General features: G+C 42.0%; 1 protein-coding gene across 2 annotated transcripts in view; it reads right to left on the bottom strand.

Annotated features, from left to right (window-relative positions):
- Positions 1 to 25,240, bottom strand: part of MDGA2 (MAM domain containing glycosylphosphatidylinositol anchor 2) — a 349,837-nt gene that overhangs the window by 176,705 nt on the left and 147,892 nt on the right. For both annotated transcript variants that reach the window (XR_009958631.1, XM_062577836.1), the window contains exon 3: positions 8,194 to 8,368. Coding sequence is in view for 1 of the 2 variants with exons in the window: in XM_062577836.1 (XP_062433820.1) it covers positions 8,194 to 8,368 (175 nt within the window). In the remaining variant the exon portion in view is untranslated. The remainder of the gene's footprint in view (positions 1 to 8,193; positions 8,369 to 25,240) is intronic.

Genomic DNA, 25,240 nt, shown 5'->3' with positions numbered 1-25,240 from the left:
TTAAATAATTATTGACATCAAATGTGATTCTGCAGTCTAACAACAGGATTTCTGCAGTGGGTAGAAAATCAGGGGTTAATCTGGAGAGCTGTGTATGGGGACTTAGCAAGATGACTTCTATTAACATTAATAACAGAGAGATGAAGAGAAATGCAACTAAATCTCTCTGTGCAATACTCAGCACTTCCCTGCAACATTACCTTCCAGGCGGATACAGGAAACTAGCCTTATAGTCTCCAAACTGGAGACCCTGTGTTCCCTCTGAATAACACTGCTCCTGCAGACTTGTGGCTGTACATGCTACTAGGAGACACACTCAAACGCTGAAGATAGAAGTTTGAGATTTTTGTCGTTCGACACAAATTATCAGCAACATTTTGTGCCATCTCAAGCCAGAAAAGTTGTGGCACTGACTATTTGTTAAAATAATTTCTGAACACTGAACATGTTTCTGTCAGTCCCACATCACTAACACTGAAGCCGGGAGCCTCCATCGCTCCCGATACCAAGGCTGCCTATCTCACATGCTGAGTCTCATCAAAAAGTCTGGGAAATAGGTACAGCTAGAACAGGTGTTTTGTCAAAGAATGTCTCTGAAGAACGTCACCTATAGAAAGAGTACTCTTTAGATTAAAATTGCCCCTATTAATAAGGGCATCAAAACTCTAGAGGAAGTCCTGAGCTCTTTTCTGACAAGGGTTATCACATGGCCAAAGATCTTCTGGGTATACTTGGAGAAGAGCACAAGAATAAAATGTGAACCTAGGCAGAAGAGTACAGTTTCTTGCACAGAACATTTATTACAGTCCTCTCTGCTCCGCTCCAAAACCACAGTCAAACAAGGAAAGATTCAAGTGGCATCCCATTTGGTGAGTGCTTGGTTTCAGGAGGACAAGGGCTGCTTTGAATGATGAGGGCTGAGCTGGTACAGTTGTATAACTGAGTGCATCTAGAGCAGGAATAAATGCTAGAAGCCACTTTCCAGGAAAAAAAAGAAAAAAAAGTGTAAAGTGCCTCTGAACAAATCCTCAGAAGACAATCTGTGCCCAAGCTGCTCTGATAAAGATCCTCCCCAAGGGAGGACAAAGGTCAGGTACCTAATTCAGCTGCCACAGACCACAACTAGCAAGAAAGTGCTGAGAACTTCAGTTCTTGCTATCCCTAGAGTATAGTCCGACTGGTTTCCAGTAGCTGCAGAAGAATAACTCATTCCTGAGATAATATGTTACTACCTGGACTTAGTTACAGGCAAAGCTCAGAACAGAGACAATAAAGCAAAAGGAAAGCTAAAAGGTATCCCAGTTGCTCTGTGGTGGATTAGGTCATGCCATCACCATCTATGAGGAAGTACCAGCAGGAGGCTCTGCTGAACCTCTCCTCTCAATAGGCCAGGACCCATCACTGAAGGAAGAAAACTTGAGATTTTTCTAGCCTCCTTGAGACTGGACTTGGAATTGGGTCCAAAGCTAGAACTCATGCTGGTCTCCTCCTTGCCAACATCACAAGATTAGGATGTAATCCTGAGCACTCTCAGACCCCTCTAACCAGAAGTCCTGAAGTTGCAGTTGATGTTCACAACTAGCCTAGGGCAAATGCTGCAATTCCCAACAGTACAAGTTTGCTTGGAGCAAGGGGCATATAGAAGAGCAAAAGCAATTGGTGCAGTTCCCACACCATGAAACCTACCAGAGAAGCAGAAACCATACAAGCAAACCAGAAAAAAAAAATGAAATACAAGACTGGGAAGCAGGATGGAGGTGAAGAAGCTAAGAAAACCTCAGAGGTGGTAAACAGAGACCCAAGGCAGCTATGACCACCACAAACACAAAATGTAATCAAAGTTCACATCCACATCAACAGGTATTTCAGAGGAATAGCTAGGGGTTTGCGTGAACAGCCCCTTCCGTAGCTGTGTCTGTGTCACGTCAAGGCCTGGGGCTGGTGCCTGCTTTTCACATCATCCCGCCATAGCGTAAACTTTGTGCTATGAATAAACTGGCAAACCGCTGCCCTTGCCTCCCCCTTGCTGTCATGTTATTGCAATGACAAAGCAGCCAAAATCCAAAGCGCACATAGAGAATTAATGTTGGGCAGATTTAATCTAACATGTTCCACGCCAACAGAATACCCCACGCTGGATCCAGCTGCCCTTGGCCGAATAGACCTGTGAGCAACGACTTTGGTCGGTCTCTGAGCAAAAGGAAGGGGTCTTACCCCTCCCCAGATCAATCTCTTAATCCTGGACTGAGTAATATTTTTTTCATCAAGCAGCATTTTCTACACAGGGTATCTCACTCATATCACATAATAAAATCTTCACATATTTGTGCGCTAAATCTGCTAGATAAACACTTTTCCTCTTAACTTCCGCATTCATTTAAAACATCATTTAATGTAAATCTGACCTTTAATTCTACCTCCGTCTCCCCGAATTGTGCATCCTGGTCTTGTATGCGTAAAGATCAGTGAAATAAGAGGATTAAAAAAAATGTATTTTTTCAGTGAAGCAGTCAGTACTTCTTTGTTAAAAATCTGATAAGTTATCTTTCTGGAACAAACAGAAAACCCCCGACAGAAGCTTTGCATTAAATCAAAAGACCTTATTTATACCATATGCTTCTTTGTGTATAAAAGGGGAGAATGTCCTTCCTAACTCAAGCAAAATGCTTCCTAGAAGGCAAGTACAATAGTATTTTCTTGGAAAAGGAAAGATGAGATGGACTGTATAGAGATACACCCAGAGAAAGAAGAAAAGAGCTGAAGCCTGGGATGAATACAGCTTGGATATCCAACCGGAGGCGGTTTTCTCCTAGTGGCTGAACAAGAACAGGCGACCTTCCTCCTGAAAATACAGTGAAAAGGGGACCCTTTGGCTTTTAAAAAAACAGACTATTAGTTGTCTAGCAATTACCACAATCCTATACCCACCTAGAGAGCAAAAAAGAGATCTTTTTTCAAATAAACTAGTCAAGAAAACCTCAAAGTATGGTTTAACATGATTTGAAAAGAAGCTCTAAAGCAGCTTGATGCCTTCACAGGAAGAAGGAGCAGACTTGCTCTCGCCCCAGCACTCAGAAGCCCATTTTTCATTTATGCAGATAAGATGTAGCTGTCTGTCCAGTTAAGATGTAATAGCTGAAATCTGCACCTAGAAAAACTTCCATTTTAGACAGTTTTCTCTTCTGTAACCTTATTCCTGCAAATAAAATGACTTTAATCCTGTTTGTTCAGAACAACTAGTCCACGTCTTCAGCCAAAAAGGAGCAAAAGCACAGAGGCAGCTGCAGCTCTGGACACGCGTCGTGTGAAACAGTACCATCATCTCGGAGATACTCACCACCCTTTTGGGTCAGAACAGTCAGACTCTGGGAAGAGTAAGCTACAGAACTGGAAAGAGCACGTTGTGCACCAGCAGGAAGAGACAGTGAGGGCTGAAATAAGACCTTGCACCTGCACTGATACACAGGTACTTTGTGTGAACATCCTGTTTCTACCTCAAAGCTCTGAAAACCAAGTAAATTAATTGCTGACTGTGCTTCCATCCACCCAAATAGTTAGCCTGGTAAGGCATGAAATCCAATAAAATTTGGATTCCCCATAGGGAAGCGGAGGAAATCTGTAAGAAAATTTTGATTCAGCTTTTTAAAAGTATGTTGAAGATAAAATAAGAACTTCAGTAGTACTAAAGCATCGTTTTTCTCTTCTCTTTTTTACATTCAAATATTTTGACACCAGACCAAAAGGGATCACTATTTTTTGCAGGTTTGACTTATGTTAAAGGAACAGAAGAGACTGTAGCCTAGTTTAGAAACATCCACAATACCTTTAAGCCATGTAGGTGTGGAAGCAGCATCAGCGCCTGCAGAAGCTGCAGGAAAAGTCACCCTGCTCCATGACAGATGCACTAAAAGCAGCGTCTTGACTAAATGCAGCTTGATAGGAAGGGTATATCTGAAGGACTGTCCTTGAACTCTGATTGAGGTTTAGTAATTTAGTGGGCCTGTCTGAGGGGGAACCAAATAAAACCAGCCCATTGGGACAGACAGGTACCTGCCGGACTGCAGCAACGCAGACGGCTCGCCCCGACGCAACGGCTGCGCTCCCTTCAGTCCAGCACCGCATTTATGCCCCAGGCTATTTTCAAAAAGATTGCATGTGGTTGGTTTAACTCCTCAGCTGTGCTCCTTACACATGAATATATTTAGAAAATCTCTTTTTGTGTGTTTTTACGTCTCAGAGCAGGAAAAGAGTATGCTTCTGAGCTGCATACAACCAAGAATAATAGCTGAATGGCTTTTAGAAAATATCAAATCAGAACAGAGCACCCCAAAATAATCCCAAGTAACCACCATGCCTACATCGTCCTCAAAGATGAGGGAATAACATGCAGGCATGTACGAGCACTAGTTTTGTTTGCTGCCGAACGCTGAACGAGCCTGCGCTCCGGGCTCCTCCCGCGCGGCGTGCGAACCAGCCCTTTGCAGAAGCTTCCAAACTGAGACGAGTGCCGGCTTGGAGGAAGGGAGGCGGACTGTCCCAGAAGCACAGGCCACCATCTCCACCCGCGTCCCGGAGGGGCCAGGGGCGGCTTTCTGCCCCGGGGCTGGCGTCATTTATGGCCCTCCAGCTGTTTGACTGGCACATCCCGCTGACCAGCCTCTCCCCAGGGCTCCCAGAGCAGGGGCTTCCCGGCTCGGCGCCCAGCTGAGCGGGGCTTTTCATGGACTGAAAGCGATGCAGGAGTTTGCAGTCAAGCCTAAAGCTTAACCCTTTGAGGTAGCAAAAACGTTTTGTTACCAGGCCTTCGCTGCTTCCCGGGGGCTTGTGTACTTCGGAAGTTCACCTCCACCTCTTCAGAGGTGTGGACATTTTAAAACACCCCAAAAGACACTGTTCTTTTGGAAAAAGAGAAGTGCAAGACCTTCATAAAAGCAATTCTCAACATTGCATGTAAAGCTACTTGAAGGATCGAGCTTAACTAACTAGTGGCTTGCCCTCCTTTCCAGAGGCTTATTATTTTTCTAGAAACAACATTTAGGTTAGCTCATCTTCCCAGCAGGGACTGCCGGCATCTCTGATGCCCAGCGCCAAGCGCTCATGGGACCCGTTTGGAGGCATGTGAGAAGATCATGGGGAATGATAACAACCTTGCGAGACTCCCGTAACGAGCACGTCACCCAACACTTGCAGATCAGGCAGCAAAACCTGGCAGACTTTTGAAGGACCTTTCCTGCCAAAACAAGCCCAACAACGTTTTCAAGCCTGCAGAAAGTCCATTAAATAATTTAAGAACCTCAGTGCCACCACCCCAAAAATGAACACCCAGGCTCTCTCACCACTTATATCTGTATAATTAGTTATCAGAGTAGTAGCAAATGACATTCCCAGTGCTGCTGAAAACCACAGCTAACTGGAAAATGAAAAACAGGAAATTACTGCAGAGCAGCATTTTCCATCCAAATGTTGATACTAAAGCCTCCCAGCCAGCCAGCAAGTCAATAAAGGAGAAGAATGATGAAACAAAGATTTTCTGTGGGCTTTTTTCAACAATTCATTTTCAAGCTGAACAAATACAGTGGCTTTTCAAATTTTAAATTAGAGGCTGTAGACTTAAATTAGCTCTTTGAAAGAGTTCTTGATCCAAAACTAACACAGAGGACAATTTTAAAAGTCTGTGCTCTCATTAGCTTTACAAACCAAGACGCTTTCCAACTGATTTTTCACTCAAACAGTTTTTTTCAGAAACATAAATATTTTAGTCATTTCCTTAAATAGATTTTGGGGGTTCATCAGAAAATTAAAAAAAAAAAATCTTGCTACAATGGTAAAATTTTGCTTTTAAAGTTTCAAAGAAGGAAAATAATCTGGTTTCCAGAGTTGCCTCTGACACATATCTAAACCTGTGAGGAAAGCTGCCTTTCGCCATAGTTCTATTTAATAAGTGTTTACTTAAAAGAAAAACACATTTTGATAGAAAACCTTGGTTGAGTATCTGTGATCTCTCTTGTATGTTTTGGAGTCTCCAAGTGAAAGCATCTCACAAACAATTATTCACAAAAACACACATGTAATCCAATATCCCTACTCAGTACTGCACAGAGTCCTTCAAGAGACACACCAAAACCTATCTATAAAGTAAATACTAAGCGAATAGACAACAGAGGAAATTTCAGCTGTTAAAACAAAATAGTATTTAAAGCTATTTGGACATTTTGGCTAGAAATGTTTCAATTTCCAATACTTTGATTTCTTACAAACTTTCATTTCCCCCCTCCCTGCAACTTTTCCACAACTAGATCAGATCTCTGTTGGCGTTTGCAGAACTCTGCCGGATCAAATATCTCTAGGTAGCAATTGTCTGCCTAGAAATATTTGTTCATTATCAGATAGCAGTATCCAGTCAAATATCAGCATGTAGATGATGGGAAATCATCAGGAATTTAATCACAGCTGGAACCTGAAGTTTGTCGTGTTACAGAAAGACTTCTGTATTGGAAATACGTTAAGCTTATAATGTAAAAAACAAAATTAAACTTATAGTAAATCATAGAGGGAAAACTGAGAACACATATTAATAGCTAAACAAAACACGGTGGGGGGGGGCATATTCCAGGAGGCAGTCTCAATCTAAACCAAGAGAAATCAAAATTTCAGAACAGTATTTCTAAACCTATCACATTCAGAGTACCCAGCATCGTACCCTTACGACCACTCTTCCTGCCACCATCAGTTTCACAACCATGCCTAAAATTAAGAACTAAGGAGAATATAGTACAGGAACGTTGGGATGAGGAGAGATATTTGCTCTTGGAGCTTTAACCAAATAGCTACACAGTGCTGACGTACAAAAAGCTTTCTGCAGCCGTGTGCCGGCAGATGGCCTGGGCTCCAGCAGGTTAAACCCATCACGAAGCAAAGCAAACACATCGAAGTACTCCAGAAGCTTCTGCAAGTCAAGAAAATCCCCTCAAAGTTAGGTGCCCCTCTATCAGTCCCAGAACTAACCCATAAGTCTGCACCATTTGGGTCTCTGAAGTCGCATATATTTTAAGATTCACCTGACAGAGTGTATGCAATTTGGAGAGGGGAAACAAAAGATCCAAGTTTCCATGTTTATATAGTCACAAAGCAATCAGTATTCTTTTTTACTAAAAAAAAAAAAATATTTTTATTAAGTACTCGGGTGACTAAACTGCTAGCTTAGAGCTCTAACTATTTGTTTAAATGTTATATAACACGTAAATATATTTGTTTAGATAATATTAACCATATTAGGTGATATATACAGCAAAAACTTTCTCTTTGAAGTATTTCAAATTTTGAACCAGTTTTCCTAACTTGATGCGTGGACAGTAACAGTTGTGTGAGCTATTCAGAACTTTTCATCTCCAACAGCTACATACAGTCACATAATTTAGAGTCACATGCAAAATTTATCATTAAACCTACAGTGACAAACTATTTTGTTAAGAGTGAGAGCCATACTACTGCTGACTAGATCACTTATTGGTACTAGTTCTCTGCAGGTTAGTCTGAGATTTTTTTTTTTTTCAAATTTATCCTATTTTGTACTAACGCATGGGATACATTTACTGCAGTTCTCATTTGTTTCCTCTGTAGCTCTTGGGACTGACTGCATTGCAATCCCAACACTTCAAACATGTCAACCCAGAACATTTCAAATGTTGCTGTTAAAACATTGATCATAGGAACCAGAGGGATCGCCATTAAAAAAGCAACAGCTTTCAGCAACAATTAAAACAAAGTAGACTGGAATACCGCAATATTACAAAAACATCTGCACATGCTTCCAAATCACTACTCTAGGGTAAGTGTAGCCAAAATACAAGAGATTAAGGGCCGTGCTAATGACTAGGACTTCACGCCATGGAATCTGATGACAAACCTTCTGATACCAAAGCAGGCAGAGTTTGCCTGAATTTAATTAATCTTTCTTATTCTAGTATTGTGATTTTGTTCCAAGAGACTTCTGTTTGTGAGCATCCCCATCCAACTTCAGTGGGAACAGCCACAAGACTTCTGACCAGAAACATGGAAAAAAGCTGCAGTTTTTTCCTAAAGTACTGCTATTTCTAAACTGAACTTCACAAAGAACTGGCCATTTCCTTATAACACCAAGCAGCATTAGGAGAAGAAAAAGTGTGATAAGAACTTTCCAAAGTATTTACTTACAGTACACGTCCACTCTTATGGACTTTATAGCTGGCGAACCCAAGCCGTTTTCGGCCTTACAGTAGTAGCGGCCTCCTTGATGTCGCTGGATATTGGTTATCCTCAGAGTTTCATTGAAGACACTCGAGTCTTGAAATCTGTCAGAGGCACTTCCTGCTGTTTTGGTCCACCTGATCTGAGCAAGCACCAAAAAAGATTGTTACTTTAAGTCAGCTGTTTGTAAAAATGAGCATAGCCTAGATCTCCACTGAATGGAGAGTCACGTGTACAGTGGCCAGGGTTTTACATCGGAGAACTCAGGGAACTTCTCCGGAAAACTCAGGAGCACAGACTTACAATCAAACACTTCATCCAAGAGGTCTTGGACTGTAAGCTCGTATTTATCACCTTATCTTAGCAATAGCTGATTATTTTTGATGGAAAAACCCCACAGAAAATAAATGCTACCAGGCAGAGATGTGCAAAACAGCTCAAGCTATTTCCCGTGACACCAGCTTCAATGGCTGCAGAAAAATTCTCCATTTACGACAAGCAGAGCTCACTAGAAGAATCTGGCCTACTGGTGCACTGAACATGGATAGCTTTCACTGGAATCACATTAATGAAAGATGACGGCACACTGGAAAAGGCTCTTAAAACAGTTGATGTACTATGATTCTATGAATTATCTTTTAGGAGCTGTAACACCCAATTTCAAGCAGTTAAAGGATCAGCAGCTTGAAATTGCAACAAAATATGAACACAGATACTTCTTTAAATAGTATTTAAAAAAAAAATCATTTACAGCAATTATAGTCTCTTACTTTTCAATGCAAGCATTTCTAATCCCCAAACAGTTAGAATGTCTGTCCACTACAAACAACGGCCTTCTTCAAACACAGCCACGCGTAAGAGAAAATGAAATAGTGAAATACAGAGTCACTATTGTACTGACTCAGTAAAAAACTCTGCATAACCCGCTGAATAAACAAAGGAAATTCAACCATTCATGAAAGTTGCAAAAGACACACAGGGCAGCAAAGAAAACTCTCCAGCCTGAGCCTAATATTCATCGTCATCACCCAGTCTGCTAAATTCACAGCTTCCAGCAGGGATATGGGCTGATCAGCAGACATCGGAAAATAACTTTCCATTTTATGCCCGACGGGAATGCAAAACATCTGTGGAAATTAGATATCAGTAACTTGCCATATTAACTACAAAACAGGCCTCAGGTGAAAGACCCCAAAAGTGAGTTCTTCCTCAGATCACCACCATGCAGCTGAGAAAGTGTCTTTATTCAAGGAAACCTTGGGGGGGGGGGAGGGAAACAAGACAAGAAATTATATTAGAGGAATATGGGAAGTAAAGTCCCAGACGCAAATCGTATTAGTAAGTGGGAACCCTCGGTATTGGCAGATGGCAATCGAAACTGAAAGCAAGATCAGGCACAACAAAATAAATCCATTTGTGCAAGGTCACGATAGTCACTAGAACCTGCTCAGCGGAGCTCTGATACCCACATTTGGTCCAGTGAATCTCACTTTAGACTATACTCACTCGGCTCCCAGATACGATGGGGGACTAAACACCTAGCTCGGAGGTGGATGTGCACCTAGCTAACACCCAAGGCCAGACAAGTCCCAGCCTACCCAACTCAATGCACAAAGCCACCTGCCCCAACAGACCAAATCACCAGAGTCCCCACATCTCCCTTCCGCAGCTTTTTGCGCCCATTTCACACTCACCCTGGAGGGAAGGGGCCATCAGGCTGTTTCATTTGTGAAACGCGTTCACAAGGTCAGTGAAAGCAGTGTGCCTGGGTGGGCACGTACACAAGACATCAAACGTCTCTAGAGCCCAAGTCTGACACGGAGCTTCCTAGAACTGTGACTTGTATGTACCTATATTCCACCTCTTTTCCATCGACTACAGAATTTTAAGTACTTTCCAGAAACTGATGAGGATTATAAAGATAGAAACAAGCAAAGAGACTTCTCTGTCGAAGAAATATCTTAATTTCCCACTGACTCAATGAGCAGGGAAAGCAATGTTCAAATTCCAGATCCAAATTAGTATCTTTAAGGTAGGTTTTTCTAGTAAACAGAGGCCACAAATGGTATGCTTGCATAAAGATGAGGTTTCTCCATCCTGTGAAACCTCTTGAGGCTCTGCCTTCTCCCCCTCCAGCCACTAATTCTGTCAGAATGCAGGCCAAAACTTAATACATAAAAATGAGATTTACATACACAGAAAGATAATAGAAATTTGGCCATCACTTCCCAGGCTGTGGTCCTGACATAGCAAATTGTCCAAAGATAATCAGCTAAGCCATAGTTTAAAAAAATGACATTTAGATATTCATTTGTTGGGAGTTGCTAGGCAGGATGTTGACCAGCAACCTCAAGCTGATGTTGGCCCAGTTTGGCCAATGTGTTCCCATCCTGGCAGCACCATCACCACCTGTGGGTGCCCAGCGGGAGGTAACACTGCCCAGCCCTGATTTGGGACCGGGGTCTGGAGCTCGAAAGAGGCAAGAGCACACAGTTGGGCAGGTGTCAGCCTCCCTCTCATCAGAAATTTCTCCTGCATAAGAGAAACCTTTCACAAAAGGTACCAAATTCATCACCAGCCACAGTCCTATGCAGATTCTTCTCCCCTCCAAACGATAGGCTGGAGCTTCAGAAGCTGAAATTACAGCAAGTAATACTCCCTCAAATTTTTCATCTCCTTGTGGCTTGTTAAATTCCTAAGCCCAAGTGGCTCTACCCCCTTGTCGGGTGACCTGCTTAACTCTCCGACGGTTTTGCCGTTTTGGAATAAAGCAAATACGCCGGGCTCCCCATCTACAATATTCTGGCTGCATGCAAGAGAGACACTATTAGAAGTGCTATATTTACCAGACTCAATCTGTCTGTACTTCTATTATAAACCCTTGGCTCCAGGGCTTAAATCATCCATAAAAATGTGCTGCAGGATAATTTTGGAACACACAGTCAGCTTTAGCATTCTGCAGAATACAGCTTCACCATGTATATTTCAAATATTTAAACACCATTTCAAAATAGTGTTTAAGGGCTTCACTGAATCTCTTGCATGTGTAATTTCCCTATACTCCCTATATTTTCTCTATACATAATCATAATTGTAAAAATAGTTCTGCTAGCTGTTTAACTGGAAAAAAAATAGCAAGACATTCTTCTTTCTCCCTTTCCTCTCCTACAAAGAATTTAGCTTGCCTTGACAGAAGAATATACAATTTAAATAATGTTTTATATCTGTATTATCAACATCTGTAAAACTAGTAATTTTTAAGAATATAGTCAACTTAATTTAGCCAGTGTCAGTTCTACCTTTTGTATGAACTCATCTTCTCCCTGCCTGCAACAAGCTTCATGTGCATATATTTATCTTGTCCTTGTCATAAGGCATTTCAACATGAAACTGTTTGGCTCTACACAGAAGTAGATTTTTCAACTTTAAAAATACATATACATGTATGACTTAGAGGGAAAAGGAGTATTTTTAACCAATAATCTTGTAGTGTATGGAACAGTGCCTGAAGAATAAAAGGAACAGAGTCAACTAGATTCTCTTTCAAAAGAGCCTCCACAAATTTAATTGGTCTGACTTAATTTCAGTTCATTATTTACCTTAGGTTTAACTCGACGTACACACAAAAATAAGCTGGTAATACTGTATTGCTGTTTATTGAATGAACTAAGTAATCAAAAAATTGGGTCCAGGAAAGGCAGATGAAAGCCTCAAGACCTCCTAAGACCAAACAGGCGAGGCTCAGCTCGCCAGCGGCTTCGGCGCTGCACGTCCCAGCGCGTGCCTTGCAGAGGGGCCCATCTGCTGTCAACAAAGTGAGACCATCAAACCCACCCGTGGAGCTGGCACCTCTCCCAGCTCCGGAGCCCAAGCCCTCACCGCTGCCTCATTTGGCGACCTGCGGAGGAGCTGCCACCCCAGCAGGGAGGGTATCCCCATTTTCCAGATGGGAACAGGGGTGAAGGGAGACCGTGGGCTCACAGCAAAACTTCTGGCAAGCTACTGGCCTCAAATCTCAAAATTGTTTTGACCCTTATTTCTGACAGAGTATTCAGAAGACTTCTAAGCTGCGTAAGAACGAAACACGTCGTTCAGAATCCCAGCGTTTTTACGTACCTTGGCCCAAAGCGCCTGCGCGCCCTGATGCACCTCCTGGACGTGGGTTTGCAGAGTCCGGTCCTCTGCTCAGGCCTGCCAGGCTTCTCGCGCAGAAGCCAAGCGCCGCGCTCCGAGAGCCTGGTCGCGCGGCAAGTGAACGATCCCGCTCTGCCAAGAAGTCAAAGCTCCTCTCCCTCGTAATGCTCATTTTTAATTAGAAACGTCCCTCCGCACATCGTGGCTTATGCAAATCAGACTAATAAGCATTAAGCCCTTACAGAGCTAGGTTCTCACGGGCTTTGAAGGACGCAGGTTTCCAAAGGGCTCGTCGCTACTCCGGCGCACATTCGGGAACCCTGCCCAGACATCGCCATTTATTCTGGCCCTTATTTATCAGCAGACGTTGGTTGGTTTCTTTTTTCCTTTCACACACACACATTTCAGTGAAACGTATGCAGAAGTCTGAGACAACTCACAAACAAGCCAATTAAAAATTATTCAGTTTAAAAAATGGCTACCTCGAGTAAGCTATGCGTATCATGATCTATGTACTTGTCTGATTCGTATCAGCCCATAAGTTCTCTGAACCATCAAATCTCTGGCACTATTTTATTGACTTAAGCAGATATTCTGGGATATGCGGTCATATTTCACCCTGCAGTTTCATTTTTCTCAGTGAGCTTTCCTGCAGCTTGGAGTAAGATTAATAGGGTTTAAATTTTTAGCCCACAAATGCAGATTCAAATAAATAAATATATTGAATTTTGCATAATTTTCTTAGCTTCAACAAACTATTCATGCTGAAAAAAGGGAGAACACAGTAAGAAAAGTATTTAATTTTGACTTCTTCAAAATGAAAAATTTTCATTGCAAGTACTGCTTTTGTCAAATCCAGTAAGCATTCAAATATCTTTAAAGTGATTTAGTTTGAAACAAAACATTTTGTTTGGTTCAAAACCAAGCAAACAAAACACCAAAGCATTGATTTCCTGAGAATTTTGTCATTTTTAAAGTTTTCCTTGCAAGGCATTGGGAGCGCCGGCTCCTTCAGCCGTGGCTCCCGAGCCGGGGCGCCGGGCTGGACGCACCAGCGGGAGCAGGGCAGATCCTCCAAGCGTAAAGCAACACTCAAGCTGAGTATGAGTGGTGTTAAACCGCTCAAAAATACGTTTTGCAGAGGAAAAACTGTTCCACTGTTTCATTAGTTTTAAAGGCTTTTCTCAGTTGCTGCACCCAAACATGCACATGTTGCAATCAAAACTCTTGAAACTTAGGCATCTCACAGATTCAAGATGTCCAAACATCAAGAATTAAAAATTTCCTTTGGCTTAAAAACAAACAAACAAACCCCCCACAACCCTTCGCTTCACTTCACATTCAAAGGCTGAAAACGTAATGCAGCTGAGTACAAGCACCGGAACCGCAAGCCTGACCTTGGATGCTTTCCGCAGCATCATGCTCAGCCAAGTCAACCTCGGTTTCTTTATGAAAAGGCAGACCCCACGGAGACATCTATATGTACAATCTCAAAATATTCTGGAATAACCTATTACATGATTAAATGCACAAATTTCCTCTAATTTAAATGTAATATTGTCCTTTACGTATTTAATAGGTTTCACTGCTTCAAAAAAAATTAGCATATTTATACTGAATAACCAATAGATGCTTTACTATAAATATCTCAGTAAAGGATAGACTTTTTTTTCATTCTGCATGGCAATAGATTACCTTCTCTAGCGTTACCTGGGAATGACTGAATACAACGAATTTCAGAGAGCCATTTTTTTTTCTCCATTAAGATCAGTATCCTTTTAAAACTGTCAACAGTTGCAGAAATTACAAGGACCTTGCATGGTTTCTTGAAATAATGCTAACATTTGTGAATGATTTTTTTTATTCTCAGTGTTTTTTTATTCAACAGCTTTAATTTGCTTCAAAATGAACTACAACTCTTCACCTGCGTAATAAAGAATATAATATAAGGGTAGAACAAGGCAGACATAGCAATACTTGAATTCTCAGTTATTAATTTTAATTTTGATCTTCCACTACAAATCACCAATCATAAATAAAGCCCCATAAGTTAAAATGCATGCAAATTCATTCACTATAGTTCTTAACTAGCTTAAAGAGAGATGAATAGAAGACATCCTGCAACTCGCAGCTATTCTCATTAGTGCAGAAACTAAAGTCGGTAATGATACCACAAAACAATCATTTAATGGACTGGGTAGAATTCACGTCTGAATGCCTTTCCTCCGCTGCAAGCTAAATATCTTACTCTTTTGGTGACAGAATAAGGTTACTAACACCAAATGCTTCTACAGAGTCCAAAATAGCCATGGTTTTCAAAAAGAAAGCCTAGTATAATCCAGCTGAGGAGCTGCAGGAGCAATATTACAGTAAGAGATGTGATATTCTGGAGGCAAGTCACGGGAAGAAGCGATAAGCAGCAAGTTGGATTTTCAATGAATATTCACCAATTGTTTTGTGGGAAGCAGGACCATCGACATGGCTGCTCTCCACTCGGCAGGAGCCCAGCACAAGTCCGCTAGCCTAGCGGACAGGCGTGAGTTCTAGAAGAGAAAGATTTAATTTAAAAAAAAAGTAAAATAGAAGCAATAAAATAAATCAAATGTATTGTGTTAGCCTATAAGCCAATGGTGTGGGTCTGAGGAACAAGAATTCAGTTTGCTATTTAGTAGCACAAACTAAAAAGCGTTACTCTTTCTGCAACCCGTCTATAAAACAGTGCAGAACCTAATCAAACGGGAAGAAATACCTAACTATGTAGGTATAGGTTTTCCCCCTCCTTTTTTAAGGGTCCTTTTAGGTATCACTTCTGCTTCTCACTCTCTTGATCGTTGCCCACTCCCCATCCCTGCAAGACCCCTAGGAGAAACCAAGCATGCAAGAGAAGCGGCTTTACTGAGCACACCCGAACTGCCAGAGACTTGCAGCAAGGAAACTCACAAAGACAAAAGAAATTCCTCTTCTTTCGGTTGTACTAATCTTGACTTCTGCCTGCGACAGTAATCAGGGGAGATATTTTTGGACAGACACGCAGCCTTTAAACTGATTGACGAGCGTCACAAATATACGTATCCGCCAACGAGAACCAAACGAGCCGCGGATGACACGGGAGAGGCTGCGCGCGTGGCCGAAATACGGTTCCCAGAAACGGGAACGCTACTCGTGCACCGATGCTGAACACCCCAAGGCAGAGACAGATATCATTTTAGTACAGATGAGGCAGCAATAAATGGAAAAATGCATATGTTTTCATTCTGCATGACAGCAGAACACCACGCTTGCGCCTTTGGACGCTACAGTAAAAAAGTTTCAAAGGTCCTTAAAGCTCCCTGGAGGAGCCCAAGGAGCACCCAAGGCGCCAGGACTCCAACTGCCTTCCCACCCAGAGCAAACCACCGGGCAGCCCCCAAATTTGAACCCGCATCTTCAGAGATGAAAGCGTCACAGCTGCTGGCCGAGGCCACTGTGCCACCCTGGAACCTGCAGCAGAGACCTGGCCCACCTCCGCTTCACCAAATTAAATCCAGTTAACCAAACGTCATCAAACACGGGGTTCAAATGGCTCTTTTTCCTCTAGATTGTCTTCTGCAAATAGCACCGAGGTTATTGATTTCCTGCAATGCAATATCAGTATGTTTACTTAAACTAGCTCCCATTTCAAAAACTTCATAAAAATATAATCCAGAAAAACCATGCTGTACTTCAAACACAAATGATAGCAGAGGTCGTCGGTGTGCGTAGGGAGGCTGAGAAAAATCCCTTCAAAATACGAAAGGCTGATGGCCACCACGCTCTGCCTTTAAGCCCACTTCCGACTTTATCAGCATTTCCCCCAGCACAGCCTGCACCGCATCGCGGTGACGCAGTAAACCTGCGCACTCACCTTATTCCCAGACAAGTTCTTGAAATAAAACCCAAACCTTCATGTTCCGGTATTAGCCGTGCTGTATTTTTCTTCCACAGAAGGCAATGCTGAATGGCACCTTACAAATTCATTGAGCTAAAAATGTGAGCAAGATCCTGGGGTTTAATTCATTAACTGTCATGACAAAAAAGATGACGTTTTGTTTTGCTTGAGAGGTGAGGAAATTGGGAAGGGAGCTAGCAGGGAGAAAAGGGAAAAGAGAAGAAAGTTTGCTGAGCAAGGGCTGGCAGGTCTTGGTGGCACTTCAGGCCAGAAGAGATCACCAGCTGCTGAGCACAAGTCACAGAAATTGCGTCAAGGCCCTGATTTCTCACAACGTAAGAAATGAGGGGAAACCCACTGAAATTATCAAGCAAGTTTAAAAGAAAAAAAACAAAACATTGCCACAAATGCTTAACCATCACATCATGTTGGTGTGAAGGCCAAAAGTATAGATAAATATCCTCTCTTCTAAAAACGTTTTATGGAAGTTATATCTATCTATTGCTAGTTAACACAATCATCAGATGCAACTTGTTGCTTAGGAAATGCTGAAACCTCAAATATCCAGAATCCCAGAAGCTGGGAGACTAAACACATCCTCTTTTTACTCCCAAGTGTTGGACAAGAGTCAGGACCATGGACACTTGGGTTAACCCGGTATGGAAGTTCTTAAGTCGATGTTTGAAAATGCCAGTGAAAAACGCCAGAAGCAGCTGGGCTTTCATGTTTTTGTGCCTGTGTACGGATTCTTTTTTCTTTGTTTCACAGGATGAAGAAGTGACAAAGTCTCCATCAGACAGTGAAAGTATCTGAAAAAAAGGTGAAAAAAAGACTCATTCTCTCCTTTCCCGCATCTGGCACAGCTGATAAGGATTCTGTAAGAGCTTTGCTGGGGAAAAAGAAACTGAGCCTGTGTTTGAATCCTACTGACTTTGAGCTGTTTTGCTTATTTTTGATTCAGAAACCAGTGAAAGGAAAATGGATCAAAACCACAGCAATCACAAATAGCACCATTCATGTCAGCTTGTACTTTCCTGGCATACCTTTAAATGACTCCCACAAGCGCCAAAGAAAGGGATCTGGGAACAGTTCCCACGTATCAAGAGAACTGCAAATAAATATCAAGACAAAAAAAAAAAAAAGTTTGGTTCAGCTTGTAACTAGAAATAAAAAGACAAGATTAAGCAGAATTTTCGACTGAAAGCTAAAGAAAGCATCAGAAGATTAAGAAACAATGAGCTAATTTCCAAAGGGAACCAAAGATAGCATCAGACCAGCGAATCTTTATAAAACTTAAAAGTCGATAGCCCAAGAAAGAGAGGCTGCAGGCCTGGGCGAGGTGCCCGGGATGCAGGCGCGCTCCATCCCCGCAAGCTCGTCCTTCCCTGGGGAAGCCTGCCGCGATTCGGGGCGTCTCGCTCCCTCTCCGGGCAGGACCCAGCGCCAGCGAACGCCGGCCGGGCCGGGAGCGCGCATCCCTCTTACAGCACCGCGGGCAAGAAATCAGAAGCAGAGGAACTGGCTTTGGCCTTCCCCTTCCACTTGCATTAAGAAATCAGAATTACAAAGACAAGGCAAAACAGAACAGAAACCCTCCGAACCACACACCCCAACTAACTGCCAAAAACCGCCCCACCGAGGTCAGAACATTATTGCCAGAGACCAAGAGAAACAAAGATTATAGCACCACTTTCTGCTTTGCTTTAATTTTCACCGTCCTTTTGCAAGGAGATGACAGAATACAAGAGGCAGCTGAACTAAGCTGAACTTCAGTCTGCCAAAAATTAAATGGCCAGATCCTCTCCAGCTATCCAGGGCTGGCTGGCTCTGAAAGTGGTCACACGGCAAGGATGTGCATTTTCTTTTCTTTTTTTTTTTTTTTTTTTCCCCAATTGTGATTTTACTTTTTTGGATAGTGTGCAAATTTCCTTGATTTTACAAGAGATTTTTAGTTAATTATGTATTTACCTATTTAGCATAATTGTCTTCAATTATATAATTAGTGTTCATATGTGTAATCATTTGAACATGTAATTATATCTAATTACACCATTAAAACCTGCAAGTCATAAATATCTTTATCATTTTGATTGATAGATGTACAAGGAGGAAAAAAAAAAGCCTCACTTGTTATTTTTATCTCCTGGATCCTGAAATCTGCAAGAGTAAGAGGATTCAGCCTATAATGTTGTTATAATTATTTATAAGGACCTCTCAGGACTCGGCCAAGGTTATACCTTTCTAGCAGATACAGAAAAATTCAAACCACTCATTCAAACTAAAGGAACAAACACTCACCCAGCGCAGTAAGATTTGTCTGTAAAAAAAGCACTAATAAGAATAACCTAGGAAATATTTATTGTTTAGTGTCAAATTGTGCCCTTGCTGTTTTGCAGAATAACAGCCCATGTATAAAAGGATAATACAGAACAAAATGCACATAAATTGTTCCTGCTTGTCCTGATGGAAGACACTGTTATATCCTAGAGTGCAATTTCACTTTTGAAGCTCCCTGTACTTTTAAGCAACCTTTAACAGATCCAACAGAGCAATACTTTATAGAACACTAACACTGTTTAGTTCTCGTTAGTTTGTTTTAATAGCTGCCAGGTTTTACACTGTGTGCCTTGTAGTAGAGTACCAGAACAAATACCTGGTGCATACAAACTAGGACAGTGACAGCTGAGTCTTCTTCTTTTTAATTGCTTTTGGCTAGGAAGACAAACATTTGCACACAGATTAAATAGTTAAGCTCATTTAAAGTTCAATTTTTCCCTCTTCTGGTTCAATTTCCTTCCTTTACTAATATACAGAGCAATCTATTAAGAAAAAAAAAACAAAAACAAAACAAACAAACAAACGTGTCTGAGCCGACTCCAAAAGCTGCAGGGGAAAAAAGGCTAACATAACAAGAGCTCTTCAAGAACACTTGGGAACAAGCCTTCATGACACAGCATCCTTCAGCAGAAAGCATATTTTTCTTACAGCCTGATAAACTTACTTGCGTTCTGCAGAACTCTGAGATGCAAGTGCCCAGGTGGATGTCACCAAAAATAAATCTAGCGCTTCCAGGATCAGCCCCTCCTAGCCGTGAGAAGCTGAAGGAGAACTCAGCCTACAATGCAACTACGTCAGCCAGGAGAACGTGGTAATAACAGAGAGAACAAAACAGCACAGAAGGAACAGGGTAGCTTAGCAGAAGCCACCCAACTCGTTCACTTTTTCACCAGACACCTCAGAGCAACTAGGTTGGAACTAGTTGCATTTCTTCCGTTCAAATGCAAATGCTGCTATCTCAAGAACCTGCATTAGAAGTGAGGCTACTGCTTCTGGTCCTGAGGTGTCATCCATTATTGCTCTGAAAGCGCTGTCTTTAAGATAACACGGAGATATGCAGAAAACAGTACAGCAAGTACACTGTACATAAAACTGTACTATGTTCCAGAACCAGCCAGGATGCCTATCAACTAGAAAGCACCAGCGTCAGCGTTCAGTCATACCGTGCCTTCTGGAAGCCACTAATACACGTTTGGACTTTTGGTTCTAATACACTTTGTTACTGGAGAGGAAATCAGGCAGGAAATCAAACATGGTCTCTACCCATGAACACTTCTTGCTGCTGTGGGAGGAAAAAACACTAGGAAGCGACTGCTCTGAGCTATTGCTCCTACATGTAGGAGAACGTCCCTTCCATCATATCCACAGCCATGGAAATGCTGATTCCCTGTTCTGCTCCAGAATAACATCAACTGTTTTATTAAAAGCTATGTTTTCACGGACCAGTTGTCTGCCCAGAATGTACCTGTGCTTCATGCAGATCTGCTCTGCTTATGTTGCTAGGTTGTCCAGGTTACTATGTTATCTCTTTATTCATGAAATAGCTGCTTTTTCACTTTTTCAATGAGACTTAGTTTTGACTATGAAACCAGTATGTGCAACAGCCAAGGAAAGACAGCTACTTCCTCACCTGGGCTGCCATCCCCCAGAACCGTGCGTCCATCCCATCAGCCAGCCTCTCACATTTGTTTAAGGTCCATTAAGGAAAAGAAAAACAAAAAGAAAAAAAAAAAGGATAGACACAAATTAAAGATTATGAAGTGCAACTTTGACAGAAGATGCAAAGAAAGAGGAGAAAAAAAGAGCCAATCCACTCGGAGGGAAAACATCCATATTTCAGTAGCCTGGAAAATTTTGCTCTTTTCATTCTGGTGAGGGAGACACGCTCTGAGTTCCCTGGAAACTTTCTGTAGGGGATTTATGGCAGCTTCCAGGCTCCCAAAAGGGTCAATATGAAGCTGATACAGTAAAAATCACCAACCTGCATATCATTTCCAGCTCCACATGATTCTCTGATAGCCTCATTTCAGGGATTGCTGATACTCTAGCAGGTCTAAGCTCTATATTCTCGATAGAGAGTGCAACTGAAATACATACTTCACTCACCCTGATGCTGCATTTATCCTGATTTAAGTTGACCTCTTTCTCCCACCATTTCCAAGCCCCTTTTAGAAACTTTCAAATGTATTTCTTGTTGAGAGACAGCAGCCTCCTGGAATCAGGAGAATCAGCAAGATACAACTGGTCACATTATTCAGAATGAAACAACCGAGGAGTTCAGTTTCTTTATTGACTTGCAAACCATGTGTCTTAATGTTATTCAACCTATCATTTGCCAGGAGCTGGATTATGAACACATTTCTGCCTGTGGCACATTAACAAAATATTCAGTGGGACTGAGCTGTCAGCAGCCGCGCCTGACTTGCTATAGCAAAATGTCATTCAAGGCTCGATTACATTTTATTTTATAGTTATAGCCACAATGAGTGATGAAGCAAATAAAAAAAATGGACAAGAGACATTTAAGTCTGGATGCAAATTCATGGGGAGCAGAAAAAGAACAACTAGACATTTAGCAAACATTTATACATACAAGGAAAATAGCAGAGCCAAGGTTTTCTCCAGATGAAGACCCTGCCCATGACATGAACAAATATTAATAATCCACCATCAGAAAGTTCAGAAAGTCTTTGCCAGAACTGTGTGTGAAAACACTTCTTATTTTTGTTGACAAATTCTAAATGTAACAGAGGCTGTATTCCAGCGGAAAAACAGCCAGAGATAGCTATTTTTAATTTACAAAGCTTAGCCCCAAGAACAGCCTACCACAAGGCTGGGCAGATATTCTGGACTCCAAGCAGGGAACAGAATCTTTGTGTCCATGAAGATGGAAGCGCTCATCTCCTCAGCACCCATCACCAGTGCGGGGAGGAAGACGACGACCAGGCATTTTGCAGGCCCAGACTACCCTGTCTAGCTCCAGGCATCAGGGAACGCCTGCGTGCCAGAAGGGCACATGCACCAGGTGGCAGTGAAGATGCTGGACCTTCCTTGTTACTGCTCCCAATGAACTCAATGCTCCTTGGCTTGATAGAAAAGATGATAAATAGCTCCCACACTCCAAAAGCAACTCCACCAAGCCCTGTTCTTGTAGATTCTTCCTGTTTGTAGACACTACTAGGAATTAATTACAATTTAACTGCAAGTTTTTAATACTGAGTTACTACTACACAAGGACTTAAGGTCCAAAATATTTTTGTGAGGAATGCTTTCTTCAGTGGCTTCCCTCACCCCAGGTTGCTCTTCAGGAAGGCTAGGTTCTTACTGCCTTCACCGTCAACATCACATTCAAAAGAAATCGTTGGGTCTCAGCACCTCTGAACCTCCCTCCTTCCTCACCCGTTCCAATCTCAGCAGACAAGCTTCTTGCCAAGCAGTAAGGGAAGTGAATCAGATACGCGTAACTGTGGCACCTCGTAAAAACACCACTATGTAAAATGCATCTAAGTTACTCGGTGGGATTAACGTAACCTCCTCTAAGGTCTCGGGATAGAAACCTCCCTTCACCTGACTAGCATTTGCAAAGAAAGAATTGATATTTTAATGGATGGAGTGCCAGAAAATGTAAAAAGCAGCATTTCAGAAAACAAAACAAAAACTCACATGATGGTCTCTTTGATCAGCTGCAAGTGAAACATAAAAGGCTTCTCTGAGGTAAAGTGGATACTACGTTTTCTTTTTAATTGATAGGAATTCTTATTAACTATTGATGTGGCCCAAAAAAAAGCAATTTGTGGGGAGAGGGATTACTTCCACAGAAACAGCTGTTTTCTTATTACATTCTGCATATCATTATTACAATAATTGTACTCGCCTGGAAAACTGATGATGATTTCATACGACTACTCAGTTCACTGAAAGACTTTACAAATGTTCAGTGAACACCTGACAAAATGCAACCTGACTCATGACTAAATTAGCCTGCATTTTATGCTGAAAAGACCTCCATAAATGCTTTGCTCAATAAAGCTCACATTTATCTGTGAAATGCACGCTTTTTTTCCCCATTCTTCAGCACTAAAAGAAATATGTGATTAAAATTTACACGCTATTTTTGTTGCTGACGCTATGAACAGGTTATTTCATGTTTTCTTCCTGAAGTACTGCACCTGAGCTCGCGCCTCGACACAACGCTGCAGATCCGTTCAGTGCTCAGCACCACCCTCCCGTGAGCTGCCTGGCAAGAGGAATAAACGTGAAAAGTCAGAGACGGAAATCACAGTATCCACACTGAGGGGGCAGCACTGAAAGACCAGAAAGCAAGAGACTCCTGGAGTTGCACCAGGCACCTTGGGATGGGGCTACTCCTGCATCTGAACGCATAGGCAAGCGAGCGCGAGACGTGCTCTAGCCCAGGAAGACAGTGCTGCTTTGCCTAAGGAAGGGTAGTTAACCACTCCAGAGAGATGCTGAAACCTACTGACAAGCTAAATTTTGGAGACATACCTGGTCCGCCCCCTCAAAAAAAAAAAAAAAAAATATATATATATATATATATAAAATTTATTATCTAGAAGGACAGCATTCAGTCTTTAGAGGGGGAATATAAGGAATATAAATGGAGCTAACTGTAGAAGTTTGGTTTATTCCTACAACTGATTTGATAGGAAAATATTTTCCTGGTAAAAAATAAGTGCAAGTAAGGGTCTGACACACTCAGTCTTCTCTTTTATGACGACTTCTTCCCTCCTGTTGTTTTTAAAGCTAAACTCATGAGGCCTAGCAAAGGCTGCTGCTGACTTGGGTTAAAACATGGTTATACCAATATTTCCTTAGTTATATTCTTCAGGCCTCTGAGCAGTATCTAGGCATGACCAGCATGCAAGAAAAAAGACGTGGAAAGGACAAAAATAAGAGTAATAAATGAAAATCTAGACCTTACTCTTTTTCAGATAGCAGAACACTTCACAAAGAATCAATCTCTCTCGCTCTCTCTCCCCCCCCCCCCCCACCAATTTGATAACTTCACACCTTTCTGCTTCTCCAAACAGGCTCTGCATTTTTTGGGGAAACACAGACATCTCATCACACAGAAAGGTGCTGCTCAACGTGTGAACAGGGGCCTCTTCTATCCTACCTTCGGCCTTACTGTAAGGCCTTACCGGCAGGTTCAGCACATTTGCTTTAGAAAGGCAGCACAAGGCTTTCCTTTCCCTACAGTATTGCTGTTGTCCTGTCTTGCATATTGGTTCCTTCAGCAGTTCGTTCATCCAAGCCCCACCATACCACTCAGCACCACATTTTAATTAAAATCAGAAAATTCTGCTGTCAAAGATACAGGGAAAGAATCACCCTCTAAACAGCAGAGCCAGGAAAAAAAAAAGCCCTACTGTGAGTGAAGTTACAGTGACAAACAAGGCCTGCTATCACTTAACCTTTAGCAGACAACTAGGAATGCAAATCACAGTCTGCTGCTGCTCTTTCAGAAGATACTGCTTCCCTCAAGCTCCACAGCCCAAGTGTCACCACCCACCTTGGCCAGGTCTCACCACTGCAAGGCAATGTGCTCCCCTGTGCACATCCCAGATATCCACATCTGTGCTTGTTTCTACTTGAGCAGGTTGGTCCATAGAGAAGCTATAACTGCATTTCACCCTGCTATTTAATTTGATTTAGGAAACTGGCATAAGCCATCTCCCCTAATGAACTTTGGTTAGCAGAAGCTACATGCCTCTGCATCAGCTATCAGCTACATACACCAGCAAATGCCCTGCTTGCATAATACAGAGGAGAAAATTAACCTTGGTATGTTCTTAAATATCTTTTGTAGAGCTGACATGCAGGTATAGCATGCTGTTCAGTTTGCAGACTAATGTCTGAGAAGTAAATGAGAGTCCAAAGGGGAAAGGCTGTGTACCTCCTTCCCTTGCAGGCCACACAAACAGCCACGGCGAGTCCACCCCTGCGACAGCGAACTCGGTTCAGTGAGCAATCGACAGAATGTTTTTCACATTGTCTTAATCCCCAAACAGTGATCGGCTATGCAAAATTTGGTCCCAGTAACTAAATAGGTAGAGAAATAGAAAAATAAAAGATTTCCAGGCAAAATTCTGAAAGTAATGATTTCTGAAAGATGCTCAAAGAAGGAAAAGTCTCCTACAGCTGCATTTGCCCACCCACCATTAGCCTCACCTGAGCACGAAGGCTGACATTTTAAAAACTTAATCAAGAAAAATTAAGTTTCTATGGCAACTAATGGAGCATTTAATAAATCAAGTAATGAGCACTGTTTATAAGAATGCTGCAAATTATGAATAGAAGTAACATATCAAAGGCTCTATAATCACTGTGCAGAAAAACAAATAGCCCCATGTTCAGGTGTTGAGGTCCTCAAAACCTTCCCCATGATCAGGAGTCAGGTTGTATTTCAGAGAACAACAGTGCAGCCAGTAAGTGCTTGTAATTTTTTCTTTGCAGTAATTGCTGTGCCCATGTATTATTCTCCCTAAAGAGTATCCTTACAGATACTGATTAGACCTCAAACATTTTTAAAGAAAGTTTCAAAACTGTTTTCAGCTTGAAAGCACAACCACCACTTTGAACACATAAGTTTCTGTATTTCCACCTGCACAGAGA

Source organism: Rhea pennata, chromosome 5 (assembly GCF_028389875.1).
Source record: "Rhea pennata isolate bPtePen1 chromosome 5, bPtePen1.pri, whole genome shotgun sequence".
NCBI lineage: Eukaryota > Metazoa > Chordata > Aves > Rheiformes > Rheidae > Rhea > Rhea pennata.
This window is presented reverse-complemented; position numbering and strand designations above follow the sequence as displayed.